Source organism: Halichoerus grypus, chromosome 14 (assembly GCF_964656455.1).
Source record: "Halichoerus grypus chromosome 14, mHalGry1.hap1.1, whole genome shotgun sequence".
Classification (NCBI taxonomy): Eukaryota; Metazoa; Chordata; class Mammalia; order Carnivora; family Phocidae; genus Halichoerus; species Halichoerus grypus.
In genome coordinates, this window is record NC_135725.1 from 7,885,631 (window position 1) to 7,913,171 (window position 27,541).

At 38.4% G+C, this 27,541-nt stretch overlaps 1 protein-coding gene across 3 annotated transcripts in view; it reads left to right on the forward strand.

Annotated features, from left to right (window-relative positions):
- The window catches only part of RFX3 (regulatory factor X3), a 286,781-nt gene that overhangs the window by 120,251 nt on the left and 138,989 nt on the right, over window positions 1-27,541 (forward strand). For all 3 annotated transcript variants that reach the window (XM_036076096.2, XM_078062235.1, XM_078062234.1), the window contains exon 2: window positions 5,153-5,277. In XM_036076096.2, coding sequence (XP_035931989.1) covers window positions 5,161-5,277 — 117 coding nt within the window. In that variant the 5' untranslated portion in view covers window positions 5,153-5,160. The remainder of the gene's footprint in view (window positions 1-5,152; window positions 5,278-27,541) is intronic.

Below are 27,541 nucleotides of genomic sequence, written 5' to 3' on the forward strand. Positions count from 1 at the left end.
AAAGTAATTGATTAGGTCAGACTATTAAACCATTTAATTTGGCATGTACATTGTGTGTGATAAAAGGAATCCAACTGTGAATTTGAGTGTATTAAATAATCTTCAGGAAGTTCCATAAAGAACATCTGAATGCCTTGAAACTTGCAATAACGCATGTTTGTTCCAAACACATTTGCTTTGCCTAGGTTTTGCCCATCAGGTTGAAGAAATGCTAATCTTGTTGCATTCAGCAGCTGGGTTTTTGCAATATTCTTTTCCTTCTCCTAGGGGTTAATTAGCCTTCTTTCAAAATGTGGCCTATTTAGCTGTAGATTCGCATGATTCAGCCAGAGTTGGCTGTACAAGGCAGAACCGTTAACACGCGGGTGTGTCCAACTGCTTAATTAGCCAGAATAAAAAGGTCCTTTGTCAAACAAGCATCTGTTGCTCTTGACACACCTGACAGCCACATTAGGCAAGGATGACTAGACTGAAATTGTGCATGTCTCTCCTGCAAGAATATACAACTCATTTACATATGGGCTGCATCATGGACCAACTGCAGGGGTTTATTTAGCTTATCAAAATGGATTAATGTGACTGCATTTGGGCTGATAAACAAATATCACTTGAAAGGGGGCTGTGAAGGAACTGAACTAACCAAATTACTCCCAAACATAAACAAAGCACAGAAACCACTGCTAGTTGAATGGGAACACCTCAGATGTACACACAAACCTTATGTTGGGTCTAAAACAAAACCTACAAGTAAAGCCTGCTAAGACAGTACCCTCAGTGATGATTCTTGCTTTGCTGAAATGTTGGAAAGCTACCAGAACACTCTGAATGCGTCAGTGGGTTTAAATGATCTGTTTAGCAAAATTTGGCAGGAGGGTTCTACTCCTCAGACATGCTTTAACATTCTAATTGATCTGCTGTTAAGTCAGGTCTTCAGAATTAATCAGTTAAAATGCCTCTGGAAAAATACTTAGGAGTTAGGTTCTCTTATGGCCTCAGCAGAAAGAGAGAGAACACTTCCTAATTTCCATGTCGGAGAGAGAAGTGATGCCTGTCCATTGTTATTGGAAGGTGTAGATCAAATACAATGGATTGAGAATCCCAAAGACTTTGCCATTCAGACCCACAGTCTGTAGCTTTTCATCTGGAAGCCCTATCGTCATGATATTGCAAAGTAATACATACGTAGTGGTGACATCATGGGCTTTGGAGTCAGATAAACCTGGGTTTGAACTCAGACTCTTCCGCTTACCTGCTGTGTGGCTTTCAGCAAGTTACATAATCCATTTGTGCCTCAATTTCCTTGTTTGTTAAGTGGCAATAAGAGTGCTGCCATTAATGGGAGTCTTCTGAGGATTAAATGAGGTGTATTTTGAGCGCTTAGCGTATTACATGGCACCCGGGAAAGACTTGTCAGATGAGAGACCTAATTATGGTTGTGAGTTTTTGAGCCATTCTCTGCCAGGGATGGGACTGAGACCCTCTCAAGCCATGAGGCCTTGGCAAGGGAAGCCTCTTCCTCATAACTGAGGAAGGACAGTGAAATCATAGGAGGATGGAGTTGGGTCCCTCAAGGAGAGATGGAGAGACTAAGTTCTTATCCATTGGCACAACCCTGTGATCCAGGAGCTGGTGAGGTGGGAGGAGGAACAGTCACTGGGGAGGAAACAGAAGATGTTCTGGGGCAATTACTGGTTTTTCTGGATTGGGCTTTCTCTGCCAGTTTTGAGGTGGCATGGAGCCAGAGGCTGGATGGAAAGCTCTCCATGACTTTCTCACTTGAAGTTACAAAGCCGTAATTTTCCTTCCATCTCATTTTCCCCAGTCTCTCCTGCAAAGGTTGCTCCTCTAAAATAGTTGGGACTGCTTTCCTTCCTTTTCATTCCAAAAAGGCCCCCAGTTTGCTTTTCTTTACTCTCTTCTCTTCTATCTATGCAATGTCTATTCTGAAATTCAGGACTCCCCACTTACTTGATCTAGTTGTTTAGTGCATGAGCTTTGTTGGTATATCCAAACCCTCCTTTCCAACCTCCAGCTGTTTGATCTTGGCTAAGTGTGACCTAACATCTCTGGGTGTCCGTTGACTCATCTGCAAAATGAGGAAAATCATACTTCCAATCATCTGGTTACACATTTCTCTTAGTAAATTGTTCAAAACTTGGGTATTTCTCTTTTATATAAAAGAAGCGAATGAGTATAAATGTTATCAAGATTAAACCCAAAATGTAATTTTTCCATTTTCAATCTGGATGCATAAGACTAAATTTCTGGTTACCCCAAGAAGTGTCATGAACTCACATGCCTATAGAGGCTAGGCAAGTGAAGGAGTATTGCCATTTAAATAATTTGTCTATAAAACACATAATATAGGCTCACCTTTTCTAATTTTCATATTTTTTGTAAGAATCTGGAAATTGGTTTTTAACATGGAGATTTCCAATTTTTAAATATTGGTAATTAAGAATTTTAATTTGTAGTAACTCTGAGCCAAAGCCTGTCTGTGGAGTCTAAGATAGCCCATGAGAGGCCAGTTTTCAAATCTGTGCCTTTTATCTTCTGATAAGCTCTCTCAGGTAGCTTATTGAGAATTCTTAGGAATTGCTTTGAAAGTATGTTTAATTTTTCTTAAGAGATTTATTTATTTATTTTAGGGGGGAGGGGCAGAGAGAGAGTCTTAAGCAGATTCTGCGCTGAGCACGATGTGGAGCTCGATCTCATGACCCTGAGATCACGACCTGAGCTGAAACCAAGGGTCTGACACTTAACCGACTATGTCACCTAGGCCCTCCAAGTATATTTAATTTTTAAAGAGATCTTTATATTCTTGAATATGTTAGGTCTAAAATAGTAGATGTCAAGGCATGGGTCATATACCCAAAGGGGTGTGTAGACTGGTCTGCAGAACAATGTATGGACACATGACAAAGCCTCGATAAAATTCCCAGCCAGTGTTGGGAGAAATAGGAGGGAGTTTTAGGTGAGTGACTTCACTCTAAGAAACACCCACCCTCAAATGGCCATAATTGGCAACCCTGTCTTCGTTTATATACTAAGCAGATTTCAAGGCCTCCACCTATCTTGGAGTTGGGAAGAGAGGCTAAGAAAACCTCCCTGAAGATGGCATCCAACATCTGGTTCATTCTTCATTCTCTGCAGAAAGAGAGCTCACTAATCCCCTCACTTTCACTAATAGGTCCTCTGCGGGAGCACAGTAGGTATTGATGATCTGCAAGCATGTAATGAATCAAAGGGCGTTGGTTTTGCTTTCATTTTTGGGAGGGTGTATTTTTCCCTCTGGGATGGAATAAAGGAAGAGGCACAGATAGGGTTCCTAATGTGTATATCCCTTCCCCAAAGTTTGAGAACCAGGGGTCTTCCACTTAATCTTAACTAGGCAAGAATTTTATGTAGTGAATCCTGTCATTCTCAGACATTTTCAAGCATGTCCATGGTCTTAATGTTAGCCCAAAGGGGTGTGTGTGCATGCGTGTGTGTGTGTGTGTGTGTGTGTGTGTGTTCGCTTGGAGATTAATACTACAGTTTAAAAAAGGAACCATCATTTGGGAGATTTCACATAAAAATCTGAACTTTCAGCTTCGTTTGGAAAATTGGGAGACCTGGCACCTACAGCTTAGCCTTCCCACAAATTCTCAACTTCTTGGAGCTGAACGTTAGTAGCTGACCCAAATAAATGGGGTGGTAGCTACAGTCTCTGTCACTTCCCCCTTTGTTTTATAAGCTTCTAACCACCTTCAGTCTGTGTGCCCGGGGTCCCTCATCTGTAAGTGGAGGATTATAACCCTACCAATCACACCGGGTTGTTACATGGATTAATTTACTCATACGTTAACATGTAGAGCATTTGGAAGGGTCCTTAGCTCTTAGGACCAGGCCTAGTCCCATGACTGTTCCTGTCACTTTGAGTGAGTCTCCACCTCTCTGGGTTTTAATTTTCTCGTTTATAAAATAAGAAAAGTGGATGAGATATCTTCAGAGGTCCATTTCTAAAATCGAATGAGATGACAGAAAAGGTTTGGGGGGAAAATTGGAAGAGGGCACACTGTGACAAAGATGATGAGGGGCTTAATTTTCTACTTGAAAGAACTGGATACTCTTCCAGAATTTTCTTAGGGAAAATTAATATTCACCATTACTGTTCACAGATTTAAACCATAATGCAGTATTTTTCTTAAGCTACCAATTAAATATTGTGCCCCCAACCCCCCAGGAAAGAAAATTAGAATTCTGGGCCCTGTTCAATAACAAAGAAATTAATACTTATTCTATTGACCATGTAAGTAGCAGAAGGGAATGTTGAGACCAGGAGGTCTGAGAAACCAGACCTGTTAGAGCACATGCTACAGAATTTACCCCGTGTTAGCAGGTCACGCACATACGAACTAAAAAATGTGCCAGGTTGAACTCTGAATGGGAGAAGGTACAATTTCGTGGCTTTGCTTACAAGCCTCATTTCTCTAAGAGTAGTCCTCCCCATCTTCAAAATATTAACCGTTGTTGATCTTTGGCTACCTCTGTGTAAAACCAACGTTGATTTTAGTATGAATCATACCAAAGGCAGAGCAAATTAGTAAGCCTGATCCTTTGGTTAAATTTTTGGATATACATTGCTTTTTATTTTTAGATCACAGCATAGTAAGTTTGAAAGTTGGAAAGGATGTTAGAAATAATTTATTCTAAATTGTACGCCTTTGGTGACATCTTAATGGCCAAAAAAGTGTCTAGAAAATAACATTTTATGACACATTTACATCCAGTTAGGGTTTGTGGACTGAAAATTGAGCATCTGGAAATAATTTTGGACTGTAGTTTTTAATCCAATTGAACCAATTTATAAAGGATGAGACCTAAGGAAGGTAGATTTCAATGAAGTTCGGCTTTTATAGCCTCAAAACGAGAGGTGCTAAATGGGGATTTTTTTTTTTTTTAAATGCGACTTGGTCATTTTCTGTATTTATTTAAAAAGTGGTCAGAGTGACTCTACCCATGCATGGAAGATCATGGCGGGGTGTTGGCGTCAGAAGTACGCTTGAGAGTTGAAAGTTACTCTCTGTATAGGACTTGAAGAACAAATGTCACGCAGCCGGTCGCATGAGGCGCGCGTTTACAGCTCTATCTCTGTTGTGCTGCGTTTCAGAGACCATCATGCAGACGTCAGAGACCGGGTCGGACACAGGTTCGACAGTGACTTTACAAACGTCTGTGGCCAGTCAAGCAGCGGTGCCTACCCAGGTGGTGCAGCAAGTACCCGTGCAACAACAGGTAAGGAGCTGCTGTCGACCCTCAGGTGCGCTCTGGCCCGGTGGGCACTGACATGGATGGAGTTCAGCCCTGAGGTTAGCTCAGCCAGTGTTTCTCGAGCCCTTCCTGGATGTGGCGGATGCTGTCCGGGCCGGGCCGTAGGGATGCAAAGAAAAGTATCCAAACCGTAATGCCTGTTCTGGAAGAGCCTCTTGACTCCCGAAGAAGACGTTTGTTTCTGCCTTGACCATCCTCCTCCATAGGTTCTGTCCCTTCTCCTCTCCCCTCTCTTATTCTTTATCACAACTTCCCCTTTCTTTCATATTGAAATATCAGCAATCAGAGTTTCATAAATTGTTTCACAAGAAGTAGTACATAATAAGGGAGAGGTTGCATATACCCTCCAGGCAAGGATTTTGCCTTTGTGATGATTTAGAAAATGCCTGAGTATTTTGGGGACTAGAAAAATACTGTTGAATGAAAATTAAATTATCTTAAAGGTCTGGAGATCTGACTCATCCCATTTAGGAATGAATTCATCGTCACATGTTTACTACAGAGCTTATTCATACTCAGGACACTAGGCTTGTTTTGGAAAGATACTGACAAAATAATGCTCTTTGTGCCAGTTAATAGTTCTACAGTGTGGATTGGGAACACCTTGGTCTATCATTTCTTCCAAAGAGTGGTGAGAAAATAAATGAGAAAGATCATATAGAGCATTATCTTGAAACTTGGCAATTTGCCTGTAATTTCTTAGTATCAAGGAGAATCTTTAGCAAATGTCCCTCTTAACAATTACAGGAAAGTAGCTAGGGAAAGGGATAGCTTTTCCGAAATGGTAGACAGAGGCACTTAAGGTTAATTTCTTTTCAGGAGAGAGGAGGGGGATGGGCAGGGAGAGTGCTGGGATCAAGAAGCTTTTTTAAATTTTTCCTGTATGTTCCTTTTCGTAACATCATGTTTTATTTCCTGTTTATCTTATCTTTTTATTTCTCCTCGAAGATACTAATTTTTTTTAAATTGTTGAAATTTTTTTTCTTTACTGTATATAGTCTGTTTCCTTCAAGCTACTTTGTTCTTGGTTTTGGGGTTTGGTTTGTTTTTTGTTTTTTGTCTCCTTTTATTTTTGAAGCGTTTCTTTGATATCTCATAATCTGGGGTGTTTATCCATATTTAAAAGCATGAGGATAAACACCATGTGAATGCATGGGTGGGTCATTGACTTCAATGTAGGGTCATCTGACTGGGCTTTTTAACTGGGTTCCCTCGGGTGTTCAGTATCATTGTTTTTTCTCTTGGGCTGTCATAATTTTAAAGAAGACTTCTGCAGCTTCCTGTTTAGAGGGAGAATATTTGACTGCCTGAGAGCTGAGTAGGGGAAAAAGATTGGGTATTTCTTGTCCTAATTCACTTAATCCTTTTCTTCGTATGGTATCACCCATGGTTGGTCTTCTTCCGTGCAGAGATTAAACCAAAGAATAAATCCCCAAACTTTCACCGAAGTTCCAGAAGGCAGTTACCCATCTCACTGCAAGAAGTGGGTGGAGAGACTCTGATTCCTGCTTGAATAAAATCACTTTTTGTATTAAATACATAACCTTTTATAAAAAACAAAAATTGCTACCAGAAGTGGAAAATCAGTATCACCAGCATAAATAGAAAATCATACATATGCACACTCACCTTGTTCTTTGTCCTCATAAAAAGTAATCTCATGTACACGTGGACCCCGCGTTGGAAAACACTGTGCTGTGCCAAATGGCTCATTCCCAGCAGGCATATTTTTCAGCTCCTCGAGTTAGCTCTTTCCTCTAGGACATTCACGGCAGGTGATACTTTACATCCCCTTACACCAAGCAAAGAAGGTGAGAACTCCCGTTTTCTTTTTGTCAACAAAGTGTTTTATTTCACATCGTGGGTTAGTGTGATATTTGCCTGGAGTTGCCTGTAGTCCTTCCAGGCTTATTTGGAAGGAGTTTTTGCTCCTCTGTCTTTTTTTTCTTTTCTTTCTTCTTTTCCTTTTTTCCCCTTTTTTTTAAACTAGAAAAGTGTCGACATTTGATGCTTCCTAGTGCATTCTTTTTTTTTTTTTTCTGAGAGAGAGAGAGCACGCGTGCACACGTGTGAGAGCGTGTGCAAGAGCGCAGGGGAGGGGCAGAGGGCGAGAGAGAAAGAGAGAGAATCTTAAGCAGGCTCCATGCCCAGCGTGGAGCCTGTCGACTCGGGGCTCAATCTCATGACCCTGAGATCATGACCTGAGCCGAAACAAAGAGTCAAACACTTAACTGACTGAACCACCCAGGCTCCCCTCCCTAGTGCATTCTCACAGTGTCCCTGTAGATAAATTTTCTACAACCGATCAGATTATTGCTGAAGTAATTTCTTGTTGCTCTTCACTTGTCTATAATCTTTGTATCATTAATGTGCTGATGTCATCTTGAGTTTTCAAACTGTAGTGGGATACCTTTACAATCTTCTAGCCTTTGTCACTGACCCATGATGGATATTGAAATCATGGCATTGATGTCAAAGGTAATTAATTCTATTGATTCAACTTTTATTTGTGTCCTTGCTTTGGCCACTCTGATGTGAAGAGAAGGTCTATAGCTAAAATGTTTGAATGTTGAGGCATGTAATATTATATTGATTAGAAAGTTGAAAAAAAAAAAAAACAGAAAATTTTAAGATCTAATATATAGTTCTCTTTCTTCAAAGCATGAAGGTTCTGATCTCACTGACTAATAAGTACCCAGTAAAATGTTGATTCTAAAATTATTTCTATGCTTTTTCATTTATTCTGTATGAGCTCAACTTTCTACCTTTCCTTAGACAATCTGGTTCAGGAATAGAGAATTCTGAGCAATGATTATAAGGTCTTGTTATATAATACTTCATCAAATTTCCTGTCTTTTATAATTTTTCACCATTTCACAAAACACTGTAGAGTCTCAGCTTTCCAAATATAGATATGGTTGCCCAATTCAATAAAAATCTATAAGAATATTCAAATTCAGTATGTTGATTAGATATTAAAATTTTGATATTACTCATTATCGTCTTTATAAAAAGACTTTTTGGACTGATGGTCTCCATAGACAATGGCTAGAAATGAGCTGCTCCCCCCCACCCCCTGCCTTCCCCCTGCCTTGAGTGATTTGTTAAGAGTTTTTTGTAGATTATTCTTCAAGTTGGTCATTTTATGCCTAAATCTGAGAGGTCTTTGACCCTACTTGCCCTAAAACAGACTTAAAAAGCCAGGAGAGGGAAGGAGGAAAATGTCTTCCACTGTCCTGTTCTCTCCCATAGCCAGCAAATTTAGATTCTTTTCAAAGCAGAACCTAGACTAAAGTCAGAACTTTTACTCCTTGTTGTAATCTTGGGCTTCAGGTTCTGCTGACATTGAGGATAATTCCTTAACCACTTTAAACCAAGGCTCTAAGACTTTTTTTCTCCCTTTCATGTTTCCCAGTTTTAACTGCCCCTCCGAGTACAGTTCATATTTTCTCTACAGTCCCTGCCTGTCTTCTCCCTTCCTTAGAAAAAGGAACACATCTTTTCTGTCAAAGTGGGCAACTGTGTTATCCCTGTACCGCTTCTTGTAAACATAACATTCCAGGTACAGTGGCGCCCAGGGGTTGAGGGGCTTCTATTTGAATTCAAGGAAAAAAATCTTTTGTCAAGTTAGCTGTCAACTTTGTTTGAGTTCTTTTATTATCTGAGACTGTGGTCTTTACCTTTCCCTGAGCAGGGAGGGACTCACTTTCTTTCTAGTGGGTCTTTAGTATGTAACTGGGACATTGAAACCTCTTTTTACATGATTAAAAATTCATTTCAAGATTATATTCAGATAAGAACCTTAGTTTTTCCGTAAATCATCTATCTGGGCAGTCACTGTTATATATTATAATTTGAGGTATGAAAGTGAATAGAATAGAATTCTAGCTATATTATTTCTTTTTGGTTAGTATCAATCTATCTATTTAGCATTTTCACATAAGTTATGGTACATTCTGGCAAGTGAGCGTATTTTCCCTGTGGTCAAAGGGATAAATGATATTTTGTTTGGGAAACAGAGTCAATCAGAATTTCCAGTTAGGTTCTAGGCAAAGGGCAATCTTCAAGAAGATCACCCTTCAAGAAGGGTAAATTTTAAATGAATCCCAGTAGATCTCTTTTTTATGGGTATCTTTAAAATGATGCCTCAAATTTTCGGAAACAGATTTTAGGAAAGGAATTTTAACATGGGTGCTCCTGAGATCCTCACATGAGACCACAGTTTCAATGAGGGGTCATTTTTATGCTCATTTCTGTTTGCCATATTCCTGTGATATCTGTAGTATATCGTCACAACCAGAAAGAAACTGATAATTAGCAGTATACCCAAGAGAAAATTCTTGTGATGGAAGCAGTGAATATTGATTAAGGGGGAAAAAAGATTGCCTATAGTATGTTAAATCCATAAGAGACTATTGTATTGGCTTGAAATTTGATCTGTAATATTTTAAATGGGTTCCTTTGCTAGTTCGGAGAGCTAACCCTGAGGTAGTGTATTCCATCATTTATGTCTTTATCTTTCTTTTCTATTCAGGGTCAAGAGATTTGCTTTTTGTGCATCCTAGCTTTGATGGACATGAATAGAATTCTTTTCATTTGAGACCATTATCTCATATAATCAACAGAAACAAAGACATTTTTCTGTGGTTCGCTCTTATTTGGGACTTGATTCCCATTGGCTTGGTTCCCTAAGGGGACAGTATTCTAATTAAGATTGTGGCAGACATCCTAAAAGATGGGGTTACATTTTAAAATGAATTCCTGTTGAATGTGTTTTTGTAGAAAAACAAAAGAGAATGATTTTAGCTCTTGAAGAGCATATTTATTTTATTTTTTAGAGCCAGAATTGCTAATTTTTAGTATCTAATATGAAAAGGTGTTTCGAAGGAACATGCTGATTTACAATTGAAATAAATTTTGCTGTGCCAATCCAATATGTAGGCCTTTTAGTTGAACATCTCTACTGAATATTTGTAAAAAATAAGAGCTCTATTTAAATGGTTGCGTAGTCATATGCACTGGTTCTTTGTTAAGTGATTTTAAAAATACTTTCTTGTCTGGAGTTGGATCATTGTGATCAGTTTAGGATAAAGTAGTTGCAGAGGAATATGGGCATTGTGTTAAATGCTGGGGTCTCAAATGTGATTTCACATGGTCCCTTACTGTGGAATGCCAACTTTTGAGGGAGATAGATGTTATTATAGAATTGGATACCAAGTGCCTCAGGAGTAACAGTGGAGATTGTTCTTGGGAGTGAGGGTCAGTAATGTCTTCACCACGGGTGTGACCTTTGAGCCGTGTGCTGAAGGAAAAGTTGGAGGTCATAAGAAAAATAAACTGGAAGAGGGTATTTCTGGTAGGGAGAAGCATGGAGGAGCTCAAGGTAAATCAGGGAGTCTGTACTGGGTGGTGAGGGGCGAGAAGTGAGGGATGTGGAAGTGTTTCCCAAGAGCCTCTTGTGGGAGGTTGAGTCAGATGAGCCATTTGTGGTGTCTTTACATGTGTTCTCTCCCTTGTATTTTCGTTCTTTGCCCTCTTCAGTTGATTTCTTTCACGGTCTGGTCCCCCACTGCCAGTTTTCTTGAGAGAGACATCTGTACTTGTCTACTGTTTCCCTTTTGTCCAGCTGCTTCTTCACCCTGTGAGATTTGGGTGCTACCCATACAACTGTGGAAACTGTGCACTTTGGACAGAACCAAATCCAACAGTATTCTCTAGGATCTTTCTGGATTTTTCTTTGACACTTGATACTGTTAACTACGTATAGCTCTCTTGTTCTGTGACTTTTGGGCTGCTTCCCCTTTTATTTCTTAGAGGGCTACTTTGTCAAGGAAATCAGGTTTTATAGAGATGGAGAGACTGAGATTCATAGTTAGAAGGTATGGGTTCAAATCCTGGCTCTAGTTCTTTCTGGTTATATGCTCTTGGGCAAATTACTAACCTTGCCTGAGACTCAATTTCCTCATGTATAAAATAGGGATAATAATATCTGGCTTATGCTTAGCTACAAATACTAAATAATGTGTTCATTAATTCAAGGTACTACCTGGTATTATATAATAAGCCTTCAATAAATTTATTGTTATTTTTACTATTATTATTTTCCTTGTTCTTAGTAGTATTATCTGACTCCTCTAATTTGGGGATTGTTTTTTACCCCCTTTTCTAGAAGGTTTGGCCTTTGGCCTTCTCTTTTTTGCCCTCACTTTCAGGTAACTCTTCCTCTACAGCTTTAGTTTTAAAAACCAGTTGCTTTCATTTTCTTCAGTAAGAATGGACCTCTGGTCCTTCTTTGTATTACTGTGGCTTATGAGTTAGGGAGGCTCAGGCTCTAGATCAGAATGGAGACCACATGGTCTTACCTACAGGGGCAGTATTGGCATTCTCCACCCTGGATGGGTACCCATTACAGTCACCATAGTGATAGAGAAAATGCCAGAGGATTTCTCAGTAAATATCAGGAATACCTCCAGTGTTTTATTCTGTTCATGAAATATAACAATTTTGGATTAAGTGTGGTGTCGTGGTAGGATATAAGAGTTTAGGAAATGAAGGTGAGAATATTATATTAATATTTTAGCTAACCTGATTGGAATTTGGGTTTCCAGTTGGAAGAGACTTAAATTATTCATTTATTGCAACTATCCCAAAAGACCTTCCGGAGTTGAATAGCAGAAAATTTTCTCCTTCAATAAATCACTTAGTTGTATAGATGAATTTTAGTTGATTCCATAATTTTGTTCCTAGAGATATATAATGTTTCCTGTGAATATCTAATTTGCTTATCAAACCATCAGTTCCAACATCGGGATCTTTTTTTTTCTTTTTTTTTTTTGCTGGAAGAGTTCAGTTTGTTCTATAAAATTTTTCACATGAGTAGAAAGTTGAAAACTTTAAGATAACTGGCACTTCTGTTAACATATAATTTGCACAAGGTGGAACATAATTTAAACAGAGCACTGGCCCTTTTCACCAAAGCAAATCAGAGGAATTCTTTATCTGTGCTAAAAATGCACTTTTAGTGTAATAGATCTCAACATAGCTGAGCCTATCTGCCATCAGTATCTGAAATAAAGAGAAACTTTAAGGCCCAAATAAAAATTATTTATAGTCTGAGCTGGTCAAGGAAGTCTTTCCAGAGGAAGTGACCTTTAAGCTAAGATTGAATAGAGGTAACCAGTGAGGGAATAAAAGGAAGTGTTTTCTGAGGCTGGAGGAGAGAGGGGGACATAGACAAGTGGTGGGACAGGAGATGGGGTCCTAGGTGGCTCTTGGTCTGGCTATAAGTATAAGCTATTTAAGTTTTCAGTAATAACGCATTTTGATTTTTTTTTAAAGATTTATCTCTTTGAGAGAGAGAGTGAGCATGGATGTGAGAGCTCAGGGGGGAGGGGAAGAGGGAGAGAGAAACTCTAAGCAGATTCCACACTGAGCAGAGAGCCCAACACGGGGCTCAGTACCACGACCCTGGGATCATGACCTGAGCGGAAACCAAGAATCAGACGCTTAACCCGACTGCGCCATGCAGGGGCCCCAGTTAGCAATCATTTTGAAGTTGACCACCATTCAGCTTTGGAAACAACAAATCCAATAATAGTAACTGCCGTTTACTGAGCACCTGCTGTGGGCCCTTCCCTGTGCTTGGAGCTCAGCCCGTCATTTCTTAAGCCTTTAACGACCCTGTCCACTTAGGTTCTCCATGCCCCTGACAGCAGTTCCTGAGATGCCTTTGTGGAAGCTATAAGGATATATGGAACAGAGTTTGTGAGTCATCTCCTCTCCTGGACACTTTTGCAGAAAGATGAATTGTTCATCAAAATTCTTCAAGCTCCCTATCTGTACCAAACCAGCATGTCAGAAGGTTAATTTCCTGGAACACTTAACACCTATCTTTTCTATCCATGAAAAATGATAATTTTGCTCTTCCTTTGATCCAGGGCTGATTGTAGAAATAGACACCCATGGAATGCCTCTTTCTTTTCTTTAAAAGTTTGTGTTGACATCAGTCAAAGCCATTTCTGCAGAGAGACTCTGATGCTTCGTTTTCCTTGCACACAGCCCTGACGGACTGATGGATTTACCCTTTAAAGCAAACCAGAACTACGCTCTTGGTCCTGGCTGTCCCGTTGCTCAGTGCTAAGTTGGAAACCCGATGTTTAAAACTAATATACCTTCCTTCAGTCATGATTTTTTTTTTTTTAGCCAGGAGTCACATCCAAGTCATCTGACTTTAGATCCTGAGCTCCTAAGCTCTATCCTACAGAGATAAAGCAGTCAGATGAGTTATATCAAGATCAGCTGTTAAGTGGTATAAGCTCTCTGACATAACGGCACTGAACATGGCAGTCCTACGGCAAAGAACATAATATACTTTATGTCAAGAAGGATTGGGTTTAGCTTTATGAATCACTGTGCATTTTTCAGAAATCCCACAAGCAAAACTAGTGAAGCAAACAGGAGTATCTGGGGTATAAAGGGCTATTTGAGCAAAATAGCTAGCATATAAAAACATTATAAACCTTGAACTTCTGAAGCCCTCTCTAAACTCAGTCATAAGTATGAGCATCAGTAACTATAGAACCTTGGGAATAAAAGAGGGAAAATGATACAATCAATGTAGTAAAATGTTATTATTCAAGATAATCTGGGGAAGGGATACCTGGGAATATTGTTTATAATTCTGGCAGCTTTTTCAGAAGTCTGAAATCATATCAAAAGAAAAAGCACTTAAAAATCAATACCAATCCAAGTTTACCAATTGAAGTTTGTGAAGGGATTATTGAGCTACTAGTCCTAATACTGTTTTCAATAGACATGGGTACTTATTTAGCATTTTACCTTTAAATAAGTAAAACCTGAAATTTTGCCCAATACTTATACATATGCTAAGGTACAAGAGTTCTTCAAAAAAGTATCCCAAATTTAAAATACTTTTGTCTCACCTCAGCGAGTCAAAGTTTTAAATAAAAGAAAAGAAAAAAATGTAGAGGAAAATCAGTTTTGAGATTTTTGTCACACTGTCTCCACATTCCCCATCAACTCTCCAGTTTTGATAATTACTATCAAGAAAGTACATACATACATACATACGTACACATATACATATATAAGCAAGCAAGCAAGCAAGCCTGATCAACACATAAAGCAAAAGATCAGTTAAAATTGGTGATATTTTTAAGACTTGTAAAAACACAAATGTGTATAATGAATTGATGATACAATGGAGGACTGCTTAAAAACCTGGTTGCTAGAAAATGCAAACTAAATTATTCTCAAGAAAATAAACACAAGCATTAGAAATTAGAAATTAGGTCCTAAACTCAACAAAGATAATTAGCCCGTTTGCGGCTTTGATTTTTGTCTTAATTAGTATATATCCAGTTTTATAAAGGCCCAGACAACCATTCCCACCCCAACTGGGAGGAAAACTAGATTAATCAAATCAATTGATTAGCAAGCTTTAAAAAATTAAAGTCGCCCAAATTCTTATTACAATTGACATGTTAATTATTGGATGGGGAAGCAGGTACAATACCGGTTTTTTATTAAATGAAAAGGTATAGTTTTTCATCTTTTAATGCTCCTGATTTTTAAAGATTGCTTTAAAAGATTATCTTTTATTTCTATAAGGTATAATTTTAATGGGTGACAAGAAGGTAGGCCTCAAAACTGAAAGCAGTAATACGTAGGGCTTCTATTTCTGGTTTGCAAGTTGGTCAGGCTGTTTCTCATAAATCTACACAGCTATCCAAAGCCATAATTTTTTTTCTTTCTTCCTTTACTACTTGGGGTTTCGGGTTTATTAAGTCTTAATAGCTTGGGATCCTGTTCAATCTGTGCCTTCTTATTATTAGCAATTTTAGCTTTTTAAAAGTAGTAGGATTAAAGAGGAGAAGTGAAATAAGAAAAAATACATTAGAAAAGATAGCACTTGAAATATAAGAAGAAAGGTGATTCTCAAATAAAAGTGTTTATTAACATAATTAGGTTTAAAAAGGCACTGTCCCATTTGTGAATCTCAGGGTAACTTTGAATCTCATCACTAGCAGAGTTAAAACTATACAGACAAGCGAACATGAGTTGTTTTTGTTTTGTGAATGAAACTGTATCTGTAGGTTGAAATAATAGAGCAAAATTATTCTTGAAGTTTTTGGAAAGTGATACTAAGGAAGTTAATTTGGCTTTGAATGAACCTAAGCTTTAGTTCCCAGTGATAATAATTTTTCTGAATTTCTTATGAAACTGACCAAACCATTGATTACAGTCCCATTTATGACCCTTGATAACATAATTATTCTGTGCAAAGCAATTTTACCAATGATTTTTCCTTTTTGTTATTGTACTTATGTTCAAGGCTTTTTCTTTGACATTGAGGCTCACTAAGGTGTTTGTTGCCTGTGGTTCATTGATCTGGTAGGTGGTTATGCATTTAAAACTCATGATTACTCTTAATTTTCCCCAGCAATTTCATAAATACATTTCACAGAAATTGTTTCTTTAGCAACTTATTTTAAATAGATATTTTAAAATAACAAAGCAAAAAAGCATCAGAGATGCTGAGGAACTCCATCTAGGGGGGGAAAATGGCCCAGAGAAGCTAGTGTAATAAACAATACCCATCATCTTTAAATAGTCGGTATAAAGATAGAAAGTGCTGACAAAGCTAATAGATCTCAGTAGACAGTTTATTTCACACATGGAAAATTGATGTTTGAGCTTAAATTATATTCATACCTATGTTTTGGTTGGTGCTTCCTATGAAGCAGTAATAATGTCACCCTAAAGTATTAGAGATGGGGGCTAAAGGAACAGTGACTTGAATTTAATCTCAGGAGATCTCATTCCAACCGAGTGAGTTGGAATGCCCGGTCTGCCATCAGTAAGCTATGTGGTATTGAACAAGTTACTTCAGCCTGCCTGCCCTTGACTTGCCATCACGGTATCCCGGAGCTCATTTGGCAAACAGTGACTGAGCCTCTGTTCTGTGGCAGGAACTGCACTTGCTCCTGGGACAGGAAGAACTTTAAGGTTAGGCCAGAGAGACTGACAGGTAAACAGAAATGACACAGAGAATATCAGTGGCTGCAGCGTATCTGTGGCGCTTTGGGAGCAGAGTAGAACACTGTGTAATTTGGAGGTGAGTCAGTTGATGGGAGGGGCAATTGCGGAAGACTTTCTGGATGGGTCCCACCCCGCCTTAGTTTCTTTATCTCTGAAGTAGATAATGTGCCCGAATTGTCAGTAGAATCAAAGGAGAAAAGTCTTTGTAATGGTGCTTTGTTTTTTATTTTTTTTTAAGATTTTTATTTATTTATTTTACAGAGAGAGAGAGACAGCGAGAGAGGGAACACAGCAGGGGGAGTGGGAGAGGGAGAAGCAGGCCTCCCGCTGAGCAGGGAGCCCGATGCGGAGCTCCATCCCAGGACCCCGGGATCATGACCTGAGCTGAAGGCAGATGCTTAACAACTGAGCCCCCCAGGCACCCCTGTAATGGTGCTTTGTAACGTGCAAAGCATTTTGTAAATATGAGGGCAAAATTATTGATTCATCGGATCAGACACTCTGCTAGGAACTGTAGATGGGAAAATGATTGCAAAGAGCAGGGTTTCTCAAGACGTGATATATGGATATTTCCTCAGGAACCTACTGTGTGTGTGTGTGTGTGTGTGTGTGTGTGTGTGTGTGTGTATGTGTATGTATGTATTTAGATAATCCTTATAATGAAACTGAATTTATTCCAGATCATCTGAATTACTACATTATAACTGAGATTGCTATTCATTTTCAGTGTGTTCTCATAGATGTTTATGATCTTCTTGGTGTTAGGTTGAGCACTATAATTGTCTTGGGCTAATGAGGTGGAATAGAGCCAGCCCTAATATGAAAGTAATCAAGGCTAAATGATACCACAGATAGAGTGAGTACAAAAGAAGCTTCATCATACTAGTTGGCCCCGCAAGTATCATTATTTATGCCTTGGCTTATGTTTGTACAGGTTTAATAGTATTTTATTGAACACTAGAGGTCAGCAGTCATGGTCTCAGGGAAGCATGGCTGATCCCCAAATTAGACAGTCTTTCTGTTATACGTTCCTCTAGCCACATGTACCTTTCCCTCACAGTCTATTTCATCATTGTGATTTTTTAAAAAGATTTTTTTAAATTTGAGAGAGAGAGAGAGAGAGTGCACATGAGCAGGGGGAGGGCAGAGGATCAGGCGGAGAACGAGGGAGAGAGGTTGAGTCCCCGCTGAGTGCAGCGCCTTGACCTCATGATCTCACAACCCCGAGGTCATGACCTGAGCCCAAACCAAGAGTTGACACTTAAGCGACTGAGCCAACCAGCCAACCATGGTCCATCTTCTTTTGCTCCCACCATCGTACAACCTAATACACGCGATCTGTCTGGCACATGATAGGTGCTCAATAAGTGTTTATTGAATTGATGAGTGAAGTAGGTAATACTAAAGTGTCTAAATTAATACTTGGTTGAAAATATTTAACTATATGTTTAGTGTTAAATATGCACGTGCACACATGCCACTTTTAAACCTGTAATTTCTGAATAGTGTAAATTGTCACTCTCAGATGTCTCCAAAGTAGAACATCTACGTCCTAGGTTTGTGCAAGAAGATTGGAAGAAGGGGAAGAAATGTTAGAATTTCTATTAAATTTTTTTACCTAAAAATAAGAAATATAGCTAAAATGTAACAAATTACATATATCACATGTGTAACTGAGACATCCTGAGGGAAGAGGGGTTGATAACAACCCCCCTTCACTTGTTTGTTGCATTTTTTTTTATGTTTCCAGCAAGATGGATTAATAGGTTATATAGACTAATTTTGATTAAGCTAACTTCATAATATGGGTAGGCAGCTTAAAAACATTCCCACATATTGAAGATAGCGCACAGATTGCTGAGATAAAGAAGTTAGCAGAATGAATGCTTCCCTAATTCTCTGACAATCACATAGCAAATATCTGTTTAGATACTTCCTGCCTAAGTGATAACAAGTTGGGTCCATGTGTTCTAAGAACCAAGAAGATTTTCGACATACAGATTTATGTCCACTATCTTCAGTCATGAACCTCTCACCTAAGTATATATTATGCCATTAGATTAGCTAATGAAGTTGTCTTAATTAACAGGATACTTAAATATTTGATCTTTAGCATTTAATTTTATAATTCCTATTTTTCCATATGTTTTATAAAACGTATCCTATTAATACAATAGAACACGTATGTGATTTATAAATTGTTTTTTTAAGAGCAGAAAATTATTAAAAAAAGAAGTTTGGAAACTACCAAACTAAAATATTGCTACCATACTATAACTTTCCGGGAAGAAGATGTCATTTACAATAAGATTCACCATTTAAGTGTAGGGTTTGATGGATTTTGACAAATATGTGCTCTTGTATAAACATCATCACAACCAAAATATAGAACATTTTCATTACCCCAGATAGCTCCCTTGTGCCTCGTTCTGCTCAGTTCTTCCCCTCCCCCATTCCTAGTTCCATATAATACTGATCTTCTGTCATTTAGATCCTTTTGTCTTTTCTGGAATTTCAAATACACGAAATCACAAAACATCCACTCCCTTGTGTCTGGCTTCTTTCACTCACCATAGTGTTGGGGAGGTTCCTCCATGTTTTTGTGTCTGTTAGTGGTTTATTCCTTTTTATTGATGAATAACATTCCATTATAGTAAGGTATCACAGTTTGTTTATCCATTCACCTGTTATTGAACGTTTGGTTTGTTTCCAGTTTTGAACACTCATATATTAAGTCTTTGTGTGGATATATGTTTTTATTTCTCTTGGGTAAAGCCTGAGGAGTAGAGTGGTTGGGTCACACATGGTAAGTGTTTGTTTAACTTTGTGAGAAGTTGCCATACTGTTTTCCAAAGTGGTTATACCATTTTATATTCCCACCCACAGTTGTATAAGCGTTCTAGTTGCTGGACATCCTTATCAAACTTGGAACTATTACTGTCTTTAATATTAGCCGTGCTGGTGAGTTATGTAGTGGTTATCTTACTGTGGTTTTAATTTGCATTTCTCTGATGACTAATGATGTTGAGCATCTTCTTATGTGCTTCTTGGCCAGTTATATGTATTTTAATATTTTTGCTTACTGATAGTTTACTATTCTTCCATTTCTACTTTTATTTAAACCAGCAAATATCTAATTTGTGTCTAATTAAATAGATTTCTAAAATAAACTTAGGGGAGTTCAAATAATTTTTAAAAATTTTAAGTTAAAACCAAGAAGAATAAGAAAAGAAAATTTAATGATACATTAACTTAGGTTAGGTTCTATGTTTTCAGTAAGAAACAGAATTATACAAAAAATGACATGAAATGATTTATTTAATTTTAGAAAACCTCTCATCATCTTGCATGGAGAAATTTGAGAATTTATGAGTAGATGGTATGCTAATTCAAATCATTTTAAGAAACATGAAGTGATTGCAGTGTGTCATGGACAGGTAGACAAGATGGATAAGCTACAGCATGGTGAGGTCCTACTCACTGGGATGTAGAATCAAGGTATTGTTGCAGACATGTAGAACTCATCCTGACACAGGCTTGACCATGAGAGGGTTATGGTATTACACTGCCCTTCATTCTGGCTGGGAATCAATAGCCTTCAAAGTGGAGGTGACAGCTCTGCTGAGAGATTAATAGTAATCTTAAATCTGCAAACTTTCTATTTGGCCTTGAGATTTCCAACATTTAGGTAATATTTTAGTGAATCTCTGTAAAGAGCATGAGTTAAGTATTAGTCACTGAAGCTCATTCCTTGCATCATAGAGATTAATGGTTATAATACACCTCCTGCAAATATTGTGCATAATATTTATGGGATAAATAACTTTTTGTTCTAATTTTGCTCATGAATCTTGTGTCACGACCATGATAAATTACATAATTTTTATTAATACTAATTCAAAAACTGTGGACCTGAAAGAGATCTTAAACATCATATAGTCCTGTGGGTTTTTTTAACCTGGATTTTTTAAAATTTTAATTTGTGGAAAAATGAGCATAACATAAAATCTACCATCTTAAGCATATTTAAGTGTACAGTTCAATATTGCTAAGTTATTCACATTGTTGTGCATCAAGTCTCAAGAGCTCCTCTTGCAAAACTGAAACTCAGAACGCATTCAACAACTCCCCATTTCCCCTGGTAACCTGTGTTCCACTTTCTGTCCCTATGTATGTGACTACTCTATGGAGCCACATAAAGGGAATCCTATAGTATTTGTGTTTTTGCCATTGATTTATTTCACTTAGCATCAAGTCTTCAAGGTGATCCATGTTGTAGTCTATGTCAGAATTTCCTTTCCTTTTAGAGTCAAAAAATATTCCATTGCATGTTTATACCATATTTGGTTTATCTGTTCATCTGTTGAAAGACACTGGCTTGCTTCTACCTTTTGATTCTTGTGAATAGGCTGCTATGAACATGGGTGTACAAGCATTTATTTGAGACCCTGCTTTCAGTTCTTTTGGGTATATACCCAGAAGTGGAATTGTTGGGGGTGCCTGGCTGGCTCAGTCAGAGGAGCATGCGACTCTTGATCTCGGGTTCATGAGTTCGAGCCCCACATGGAATGTAGAGATCACTAAAATAAAACTTAAGTATATTCCATTTTTATATGGTATATTCTGTTTTTACGGTATCATATGGTATATTCTATTTTTAATTTTGGGGGGAATGACCGTCTGTTTTCCTTAGTGGCTGCACCATTTCACATAACTACCAACAGTACACAAGGGTGTTCAAATTTCTCTATGTCCTTATCAACATGTATTTTCTCCTTTTTTTGAGACCAGCCATCCTAATAAGTACAAGGTGGTACCAGTATTTTTTGAAGTCAGTTTTTATTTTTTTTAAAAGATTTTTAGTTATTTATTTGACAGAGACACAGCAAGAGAGGGAACACAAGCAGGGAGAGTTGGGGAGGGAGAAGCAGACTCCCCGCTGAGCAGGGAGCCCAACACAGGGCTCGATCCCAGGATCCTGGGATCATGACCTGAGCCGAAGGCAGACGCTTAACGACTGAGCCACGCAGGCATCCCTGAAGTCAGTTTTTAAAACTTTTTTTTTTCTTTTCTAGTCTTTGTCCTACCCCTTCCCTTCCTTCTTTCCTCTACCTATTTCCCTCTCTCCCTACCATATCTGTCTGTCTCTCTCCTCCTCTTCCTTCTAGCAAACAGGTCTATATGTCAAACTGATCTTCCTAGAACTCCTTTGGAGCACTGGGACTGGGAACCCTGCAGCTTCACTTTTGCTCATCCCTTTTATTCCTGCAGTGGTGAGGAGAACAGAAGAGAAAAACATGAATCGTTTTGAGTTTCTTATTTTAAGGTTGAGGAAGCTGAGGTCCAGAAAAATGAAGTGACTCGGCCACAACCACCCAGAAAATTAAGACTAGAATTCCTCACTCTTTATTTAATAGTTTCTGAGATTATCTAGGGGCCACAGAAACCTTGAGAGACCTCTAATAAGTTTCTCTGAGTAAGGTTGTGAATGAGCTTTCTCAGAGTTCTTTATTCTGTAGCTTAATATTTTCTCAAGTGTGGAATGCATATCCCATTGGAATGTGAAGTGATTTTAAGTGGTCTAAGATGATAAGATGGACTTCAGGTAGTTCTGTGAAAGAGATGTAAGAAAACATTGAATCACAGAGCTAGGAAGTTGTCCCCCCTTCCATTTCCTGCCATTCACTCGACGTAATCAACAAGGTCAGTTTAGTGCAGCGTATCTGTAATATCTCACCAATATTTGCTCACCTTCCCCCACTCCCGCATTCACACTTAAAAAACAACAAAAGACGGATACCTGGGTGGCTCAAGTCAGTTAGGTGTCTGCCTTGGGCTCAGGTCATGATCCCAGGGTCCTGGGATTGAGTCCCACGTTGGGCTCCCTGCTCAGTGGGGAGTCTGCTTCTCTGCCCCTCCCCTGGCTTGTGTTCTCTCTCTCTCTCAATCTCTCAAATAAATAAAATCGTAAAAACAACAACAACACAGTAGGATTCCAGCTCAGCAATAACGGGCAACAATAGCTGGCTGGTATTAAATAACTGTCTGGACATTATTCATTTTGGGTGTGCTATAATAATGAAAGCTGGAATATAGAAGGTTTCCATTTCTTGTGGTGCTATAAAAGTTTTTCAAAGAATTTTAAAATTGAGGAACTTAAATTATTAAGTATCTAAAAAGACGGTGGTACATTGAAATGGCATATATGTTGCCTTAGTTTGGGTGGTAAAGAAGCAAACTCTTGATGGAAAAATTTCAGTGCAAGTACCTTATTTGGAAGATGATTCCCAGAAATGTCAGTAGGATATTGGGAAAGTGAAACAAGGGAAGGATTGATCCAGTACAGATTTTATGATTATACACATTACAACTGTGGACCAAGTGGGGGATGGATCACACGGGGACAATCTGGGAGCCACCGTTGGGCCGCATCTCAGAGTTACCCCACCTGAGGGAAGAGACAGCCTAGAGTTTTCATACAGACTCCTCTTGGTTGGTGGTAGAGGCTACTCACAGCAGGGGTCAGTTTCCTGACATTTGATTGCAGCTGGGCAAAGAGGGTGCTGAGGGTCTGAGAAATCTCTCAGGCAAACAGGTGCTATGGTGTGCTTCTAGACCACTGTGCGTCCAAGCGGTAAGGCTGAGCATCCAGGCACATGGGGTCCACAACACTTACTACGTATGCTATGCATACATTGGAGAAAGGACTAGCTTTGGTCATCTCTGTTGTGCTAAACATTTTCAGAGTTTCAGATTTTATACCCGTATTTGTTACTAGACCCCAAAGTCTTGAAACGGCAAGGGAAAGTTTTCTTGGTACCTAATCATAGCCCTTCTAGTTGCTACTTGGGTTTATCTTAGATCCTTTTCTTACTGGGCAGAGAGCACGGAAGGTCTGTTTGCATAGTACTGCTTCATCCAGTTGAATAAAAGATGGTATTAATTCCCACCCCAGCCTTCTGTTCCCTACAAATCCAAATTATTTTAGGCTTTCTTTGTTAAGTCATTTTCCAATCACTTAGTAATTTATATTATTCGTTCCTGGACTTTCTCCAACTTCTCTTCATCTTGCTTAAGTTGATGAGCCTATTTTCCATAACTGCTTTTTCAAGATAATACATTTATTGAAGTCTTATATAATTTAAATTTCTGGCCACATGTAAAACCTCATAGTTTATTAATAATTTATCATCTTTTGAGTGGTAATTTAAATGATTTTAGTTATACAAATTACTGAAATTATCCCCAAAGTCATAGCATATCTATATCAATTATTTGATAGTTATTATAATGTATTTTAGAGTGGTGTTAGTGGAAACACTGATTTAATCCTAAGTACTCTGCTCTAATATAAGTAAAGTTAAAATTAAACAATTGGAATTAACTGATGCTAAAGAAATTGAATTGGTTACGTTATTTGTAAGTATCTAAATTTATTTGCTTTATCTTATTAGCTCCATTGGCAAAGAAAAAAAAAAGTACCGTATTGCTGGCATTATCAGCAGAAGCATCTGAAAAAACGAAAGCCACTGTACGTTGTGAGCAGACACCTCTGATGTTTAGAGAACTCATCCCTGGTAGCAATGAAAAATATCGCATTTCAGTGATGTGTATACCGTAACAAACAACTTGAATGATTTTGCCTGTAATCAGTTTTTTCCATAAGCCGAGTAAAATAATTCAGTAACTATTTTGCTTTGCTATAAATAGAATTCATTTTATGTTAAAATATAATAATTTGAAGAAGCTTTGTTTAATTATATTCTTGGTCATTATTCCCACAGATGTTTTATAATACTATTGTAGCCACATATCATTATGAGAAACTTAACAAATTACTGTTTGACTTTTCTGGGGAAAACACTCACCCGTCCCCCTGAATACACACACACACACACACACACACACAGCAGAATTACTTATCTGGACATTGTAAAAGAAAGCATCTATTCTCAGTTCGCAATTCATTGCGTTCCCTAAGTGTATTTCATATAAAATAGAGAAACGCGGAAGTTTTTTATATACATACATTTTTTTTGCCTTTTAGTTTTTAGTGAGCTACAATGTATTTACAGGGAGATACACAGACCTTAAGTGACAGTTCAGTATGCTGTGAGGGTGATTATCGAACCTACCCTTTGATCAAGATATAGGACATTTTTATCACCGCAGAAAGCTTCCTGTGCCTGTCCCCAGCACATCTCTGCCTTCCTCTCCCTGCCCCCACCCCCATCCAGGAAGCAAGCACTGTTCTAATTCACAGATTGCGCATTCATAAGTTTGGTTTCCTTTCTTAGAAATCATGTACCTCATAGAAGAATGTAAAGTCAACAAGCTGACAGTTTATTGAAGACTGTTTTAAACTACTGATTAGGTAAAGACTGAATATTGATCCTATGATTCTAAAATGCAATCATTAAAAATATGTGGTGAGTAATTTTTTAATACTCTTTTGACTTTGTAAATATTTTGTAATTTGGATTAACGTTGAGTTGACCGCTACATACAGCGTCCATGCACTCATTGGATAACTTTCTGGAGATCACTTAATATGCTTTTGACCATTTCAAGTGCCCTAACTGGCTATTAAACAAAAAACCGAAAAACCAAAACAACAACAACAAAAAAAACTTGTCTGTAAACCTAACTGGTCATGGATTCTGCCCCAAATTAGTCATCAGCCATTTTTGTGATCCATATCTTTAGTCATTTGTTCTTGGTGTCAAACTCTTTGCTTCTCCTAGTGTAACAGTGTTATCTGATCTAATGTGCTGTCAGTGCTTTCAAGGACCCATCTTTTTACTTCTTTAGAAGCAGCCCTTTCATGAAATTTTATTTTTTCTACCAATCCAATGAGTTTTATTCTTTAAAAGTAGCACATATGTGGAGCAATGTATTTTTTTATTATTATTTTTAAAGATTTATTTATTTGACAGAGAGAGAGACAGCAAGAGAGGGAACACAAGCAGGGGGAGTGGGGGAGGGAGAAGCAGGCTTCCCACTGAGCAGGGAGCCGGATGCGGGGCTCGATCCCAGGACCCTGGGAGCATGACCTGAGCCGAAGGCAGACGCTTAACGACTGAGCCACTCAGGCGCCCCTATTATTATTTTTAAAGATTTTATTTATTTATTTAAATGAGAGAGAGTGCATGGGAGTACATAGGGGCAGATGGAGAGGGAGAAGCAGACTCCCCTCTGAGCAGGGAGCCCGATGCGGGGCTCGATCCGGGGACCCTGAGATCATGACCTGAGCTGAAGGCAGATGCTTAACCTGCTGAACCACCCAGGTGCCCCTTTGTGGAGTGATTTAATATGAAAGTCATGAAGTAGGGAAAAATAAAACTGCTTTGGTTGGGAATAGTATGAGAACTGAAAGTTTCATGCTCCCTTCTCTACCACCTTCTTTTCTTTATGTTTCCTGCCCCATACCCCCCCTTGCCATTTGCCTGTGTGATTTTTTTGTTCTTGTTTTTCCTTGGTAGCTCAGAGTTATTTGCTGAATTGTGGTTTGTGCCTGCCTCCTTTCCTTCAACAAATCCTTCCTGAGGATTTGCCATGTACTCAGCCTTGTGATAGGTGATAAAGAAGGCAACAGACATTCTTCCTGCCTTCATGGGGTTTCCTTAAGGAACAAAATTGCCCCTCTCTCCTCTGGATCAGAACCAGCATTGTTTTTGCAGGGAAGTTAATTATATAAGATGCAAATGGATGACAAGGCACGGGATTTAAATTATAAACTACAGTGCTGAGGAGTGGGAAAAGGAAGAACTCAAAGGAATCATTCTCCATTGAGGGGTTCCGGGCAGTTTAGCTGGCAAGTGGGAAATAGAATTCACATGGCTGGCTTTCCCACTGATGATCAGATCCATTGCAAACCTGTTCCCCAAGGTTCAGGGACGCCTTGGTAGTTAGATCAATAATGCCTTTTGTTTCCTGACTTGAAAATCATCAAAATAAATCAGTTAAGTAAACAAGATCCGTGTCCATCCTCCTGATAAGACCATCTGTCAAAGCTTCAAGAAAGATACTGGTTCCTAAGTCTATCACTACAATTCTCTCACTTCTCTTTCATAGAAATTAGAATTTTAAGAAGAGCAAAATTGTACAAATCAATAATTTTAAAAACCAATTTTGACTAAGAGAATCAACTTCTAAAATTTATTTCAGCCAATGAATAGGAAAATGTTTTCTTTCAAATTCACTTTTATGACATTGTTTTAGCAGTTCTAACAAGTAGCTAATCATTATTCCATGTTAGAGTATTTTCTTATTTTTTTTTAAAGATTTTATTTATTTATTTCAGAGAGAGAGAGAGCACGAGCGGGGAGAGGGAAAAACAGGCTCCCTGCTGAGTAGGGAGCCCGATGCGGGGCTCCGTCCCAGGACCCTGGGATCATGACCCGAGCCCCAGGCAGACGCTTACTGACTGAGCCACCCAGGCACCCCAGAGTATTTTCTTATTTTTAAATATTTCTCCTCTTTCTATGTTTACTTTTCTCTATTTTTTTTAAATTCTAAAAATTAGGGTGTTGCTATCAATTCTCTGGAAATTGAAATCATCATCCTTCATATTCACTGCTTAACTTTTTCCTTGCTTTACCTTATTCATTCTTTTGTCTTAAACATTTTACACAAATGCTACATGCAACACATTTCACTAAAAAGGATTTAAATAGTATAGAAGCATGCAGACAAAAATAGGGAATCTTATTTTATATTCAGTCTAGCCATTGAGGACCATCGTAAATTTTCTTTTAAGATATCTTTTTTTAAATTATATAATTCAGCTTTATATCAGTTCAGGTTTTTCTAAGCTGATTTCAGTATTTCTTAGAGTATGAAGAATTTTAGAAATTTAATATATAATGTGAGAACTTGCATTTTCAGGGCGCCTGAGTGGCTCAGATGGAAAACTTGCATTTTCTTTTTTTTTTTTTTTTGAAGATTTTATTTATTTATTTGACAGAGAGAGAGCACAAGCAGGGAGAGTGGCAGGCAGAGGCAGAGGGAGAAGCAGGCTCTCCGCTGAGCAGAGAGCCTGACATGGGGCTCGATCCTAGGACCCTGGGATCATGACCTGAGCTGAAGGCAGACACTTAACTGACTGAGCCACCCAGGCACCCCAAAAACTTGCATTTTCACTTAAAGACAAAAGGTATAAACGCTG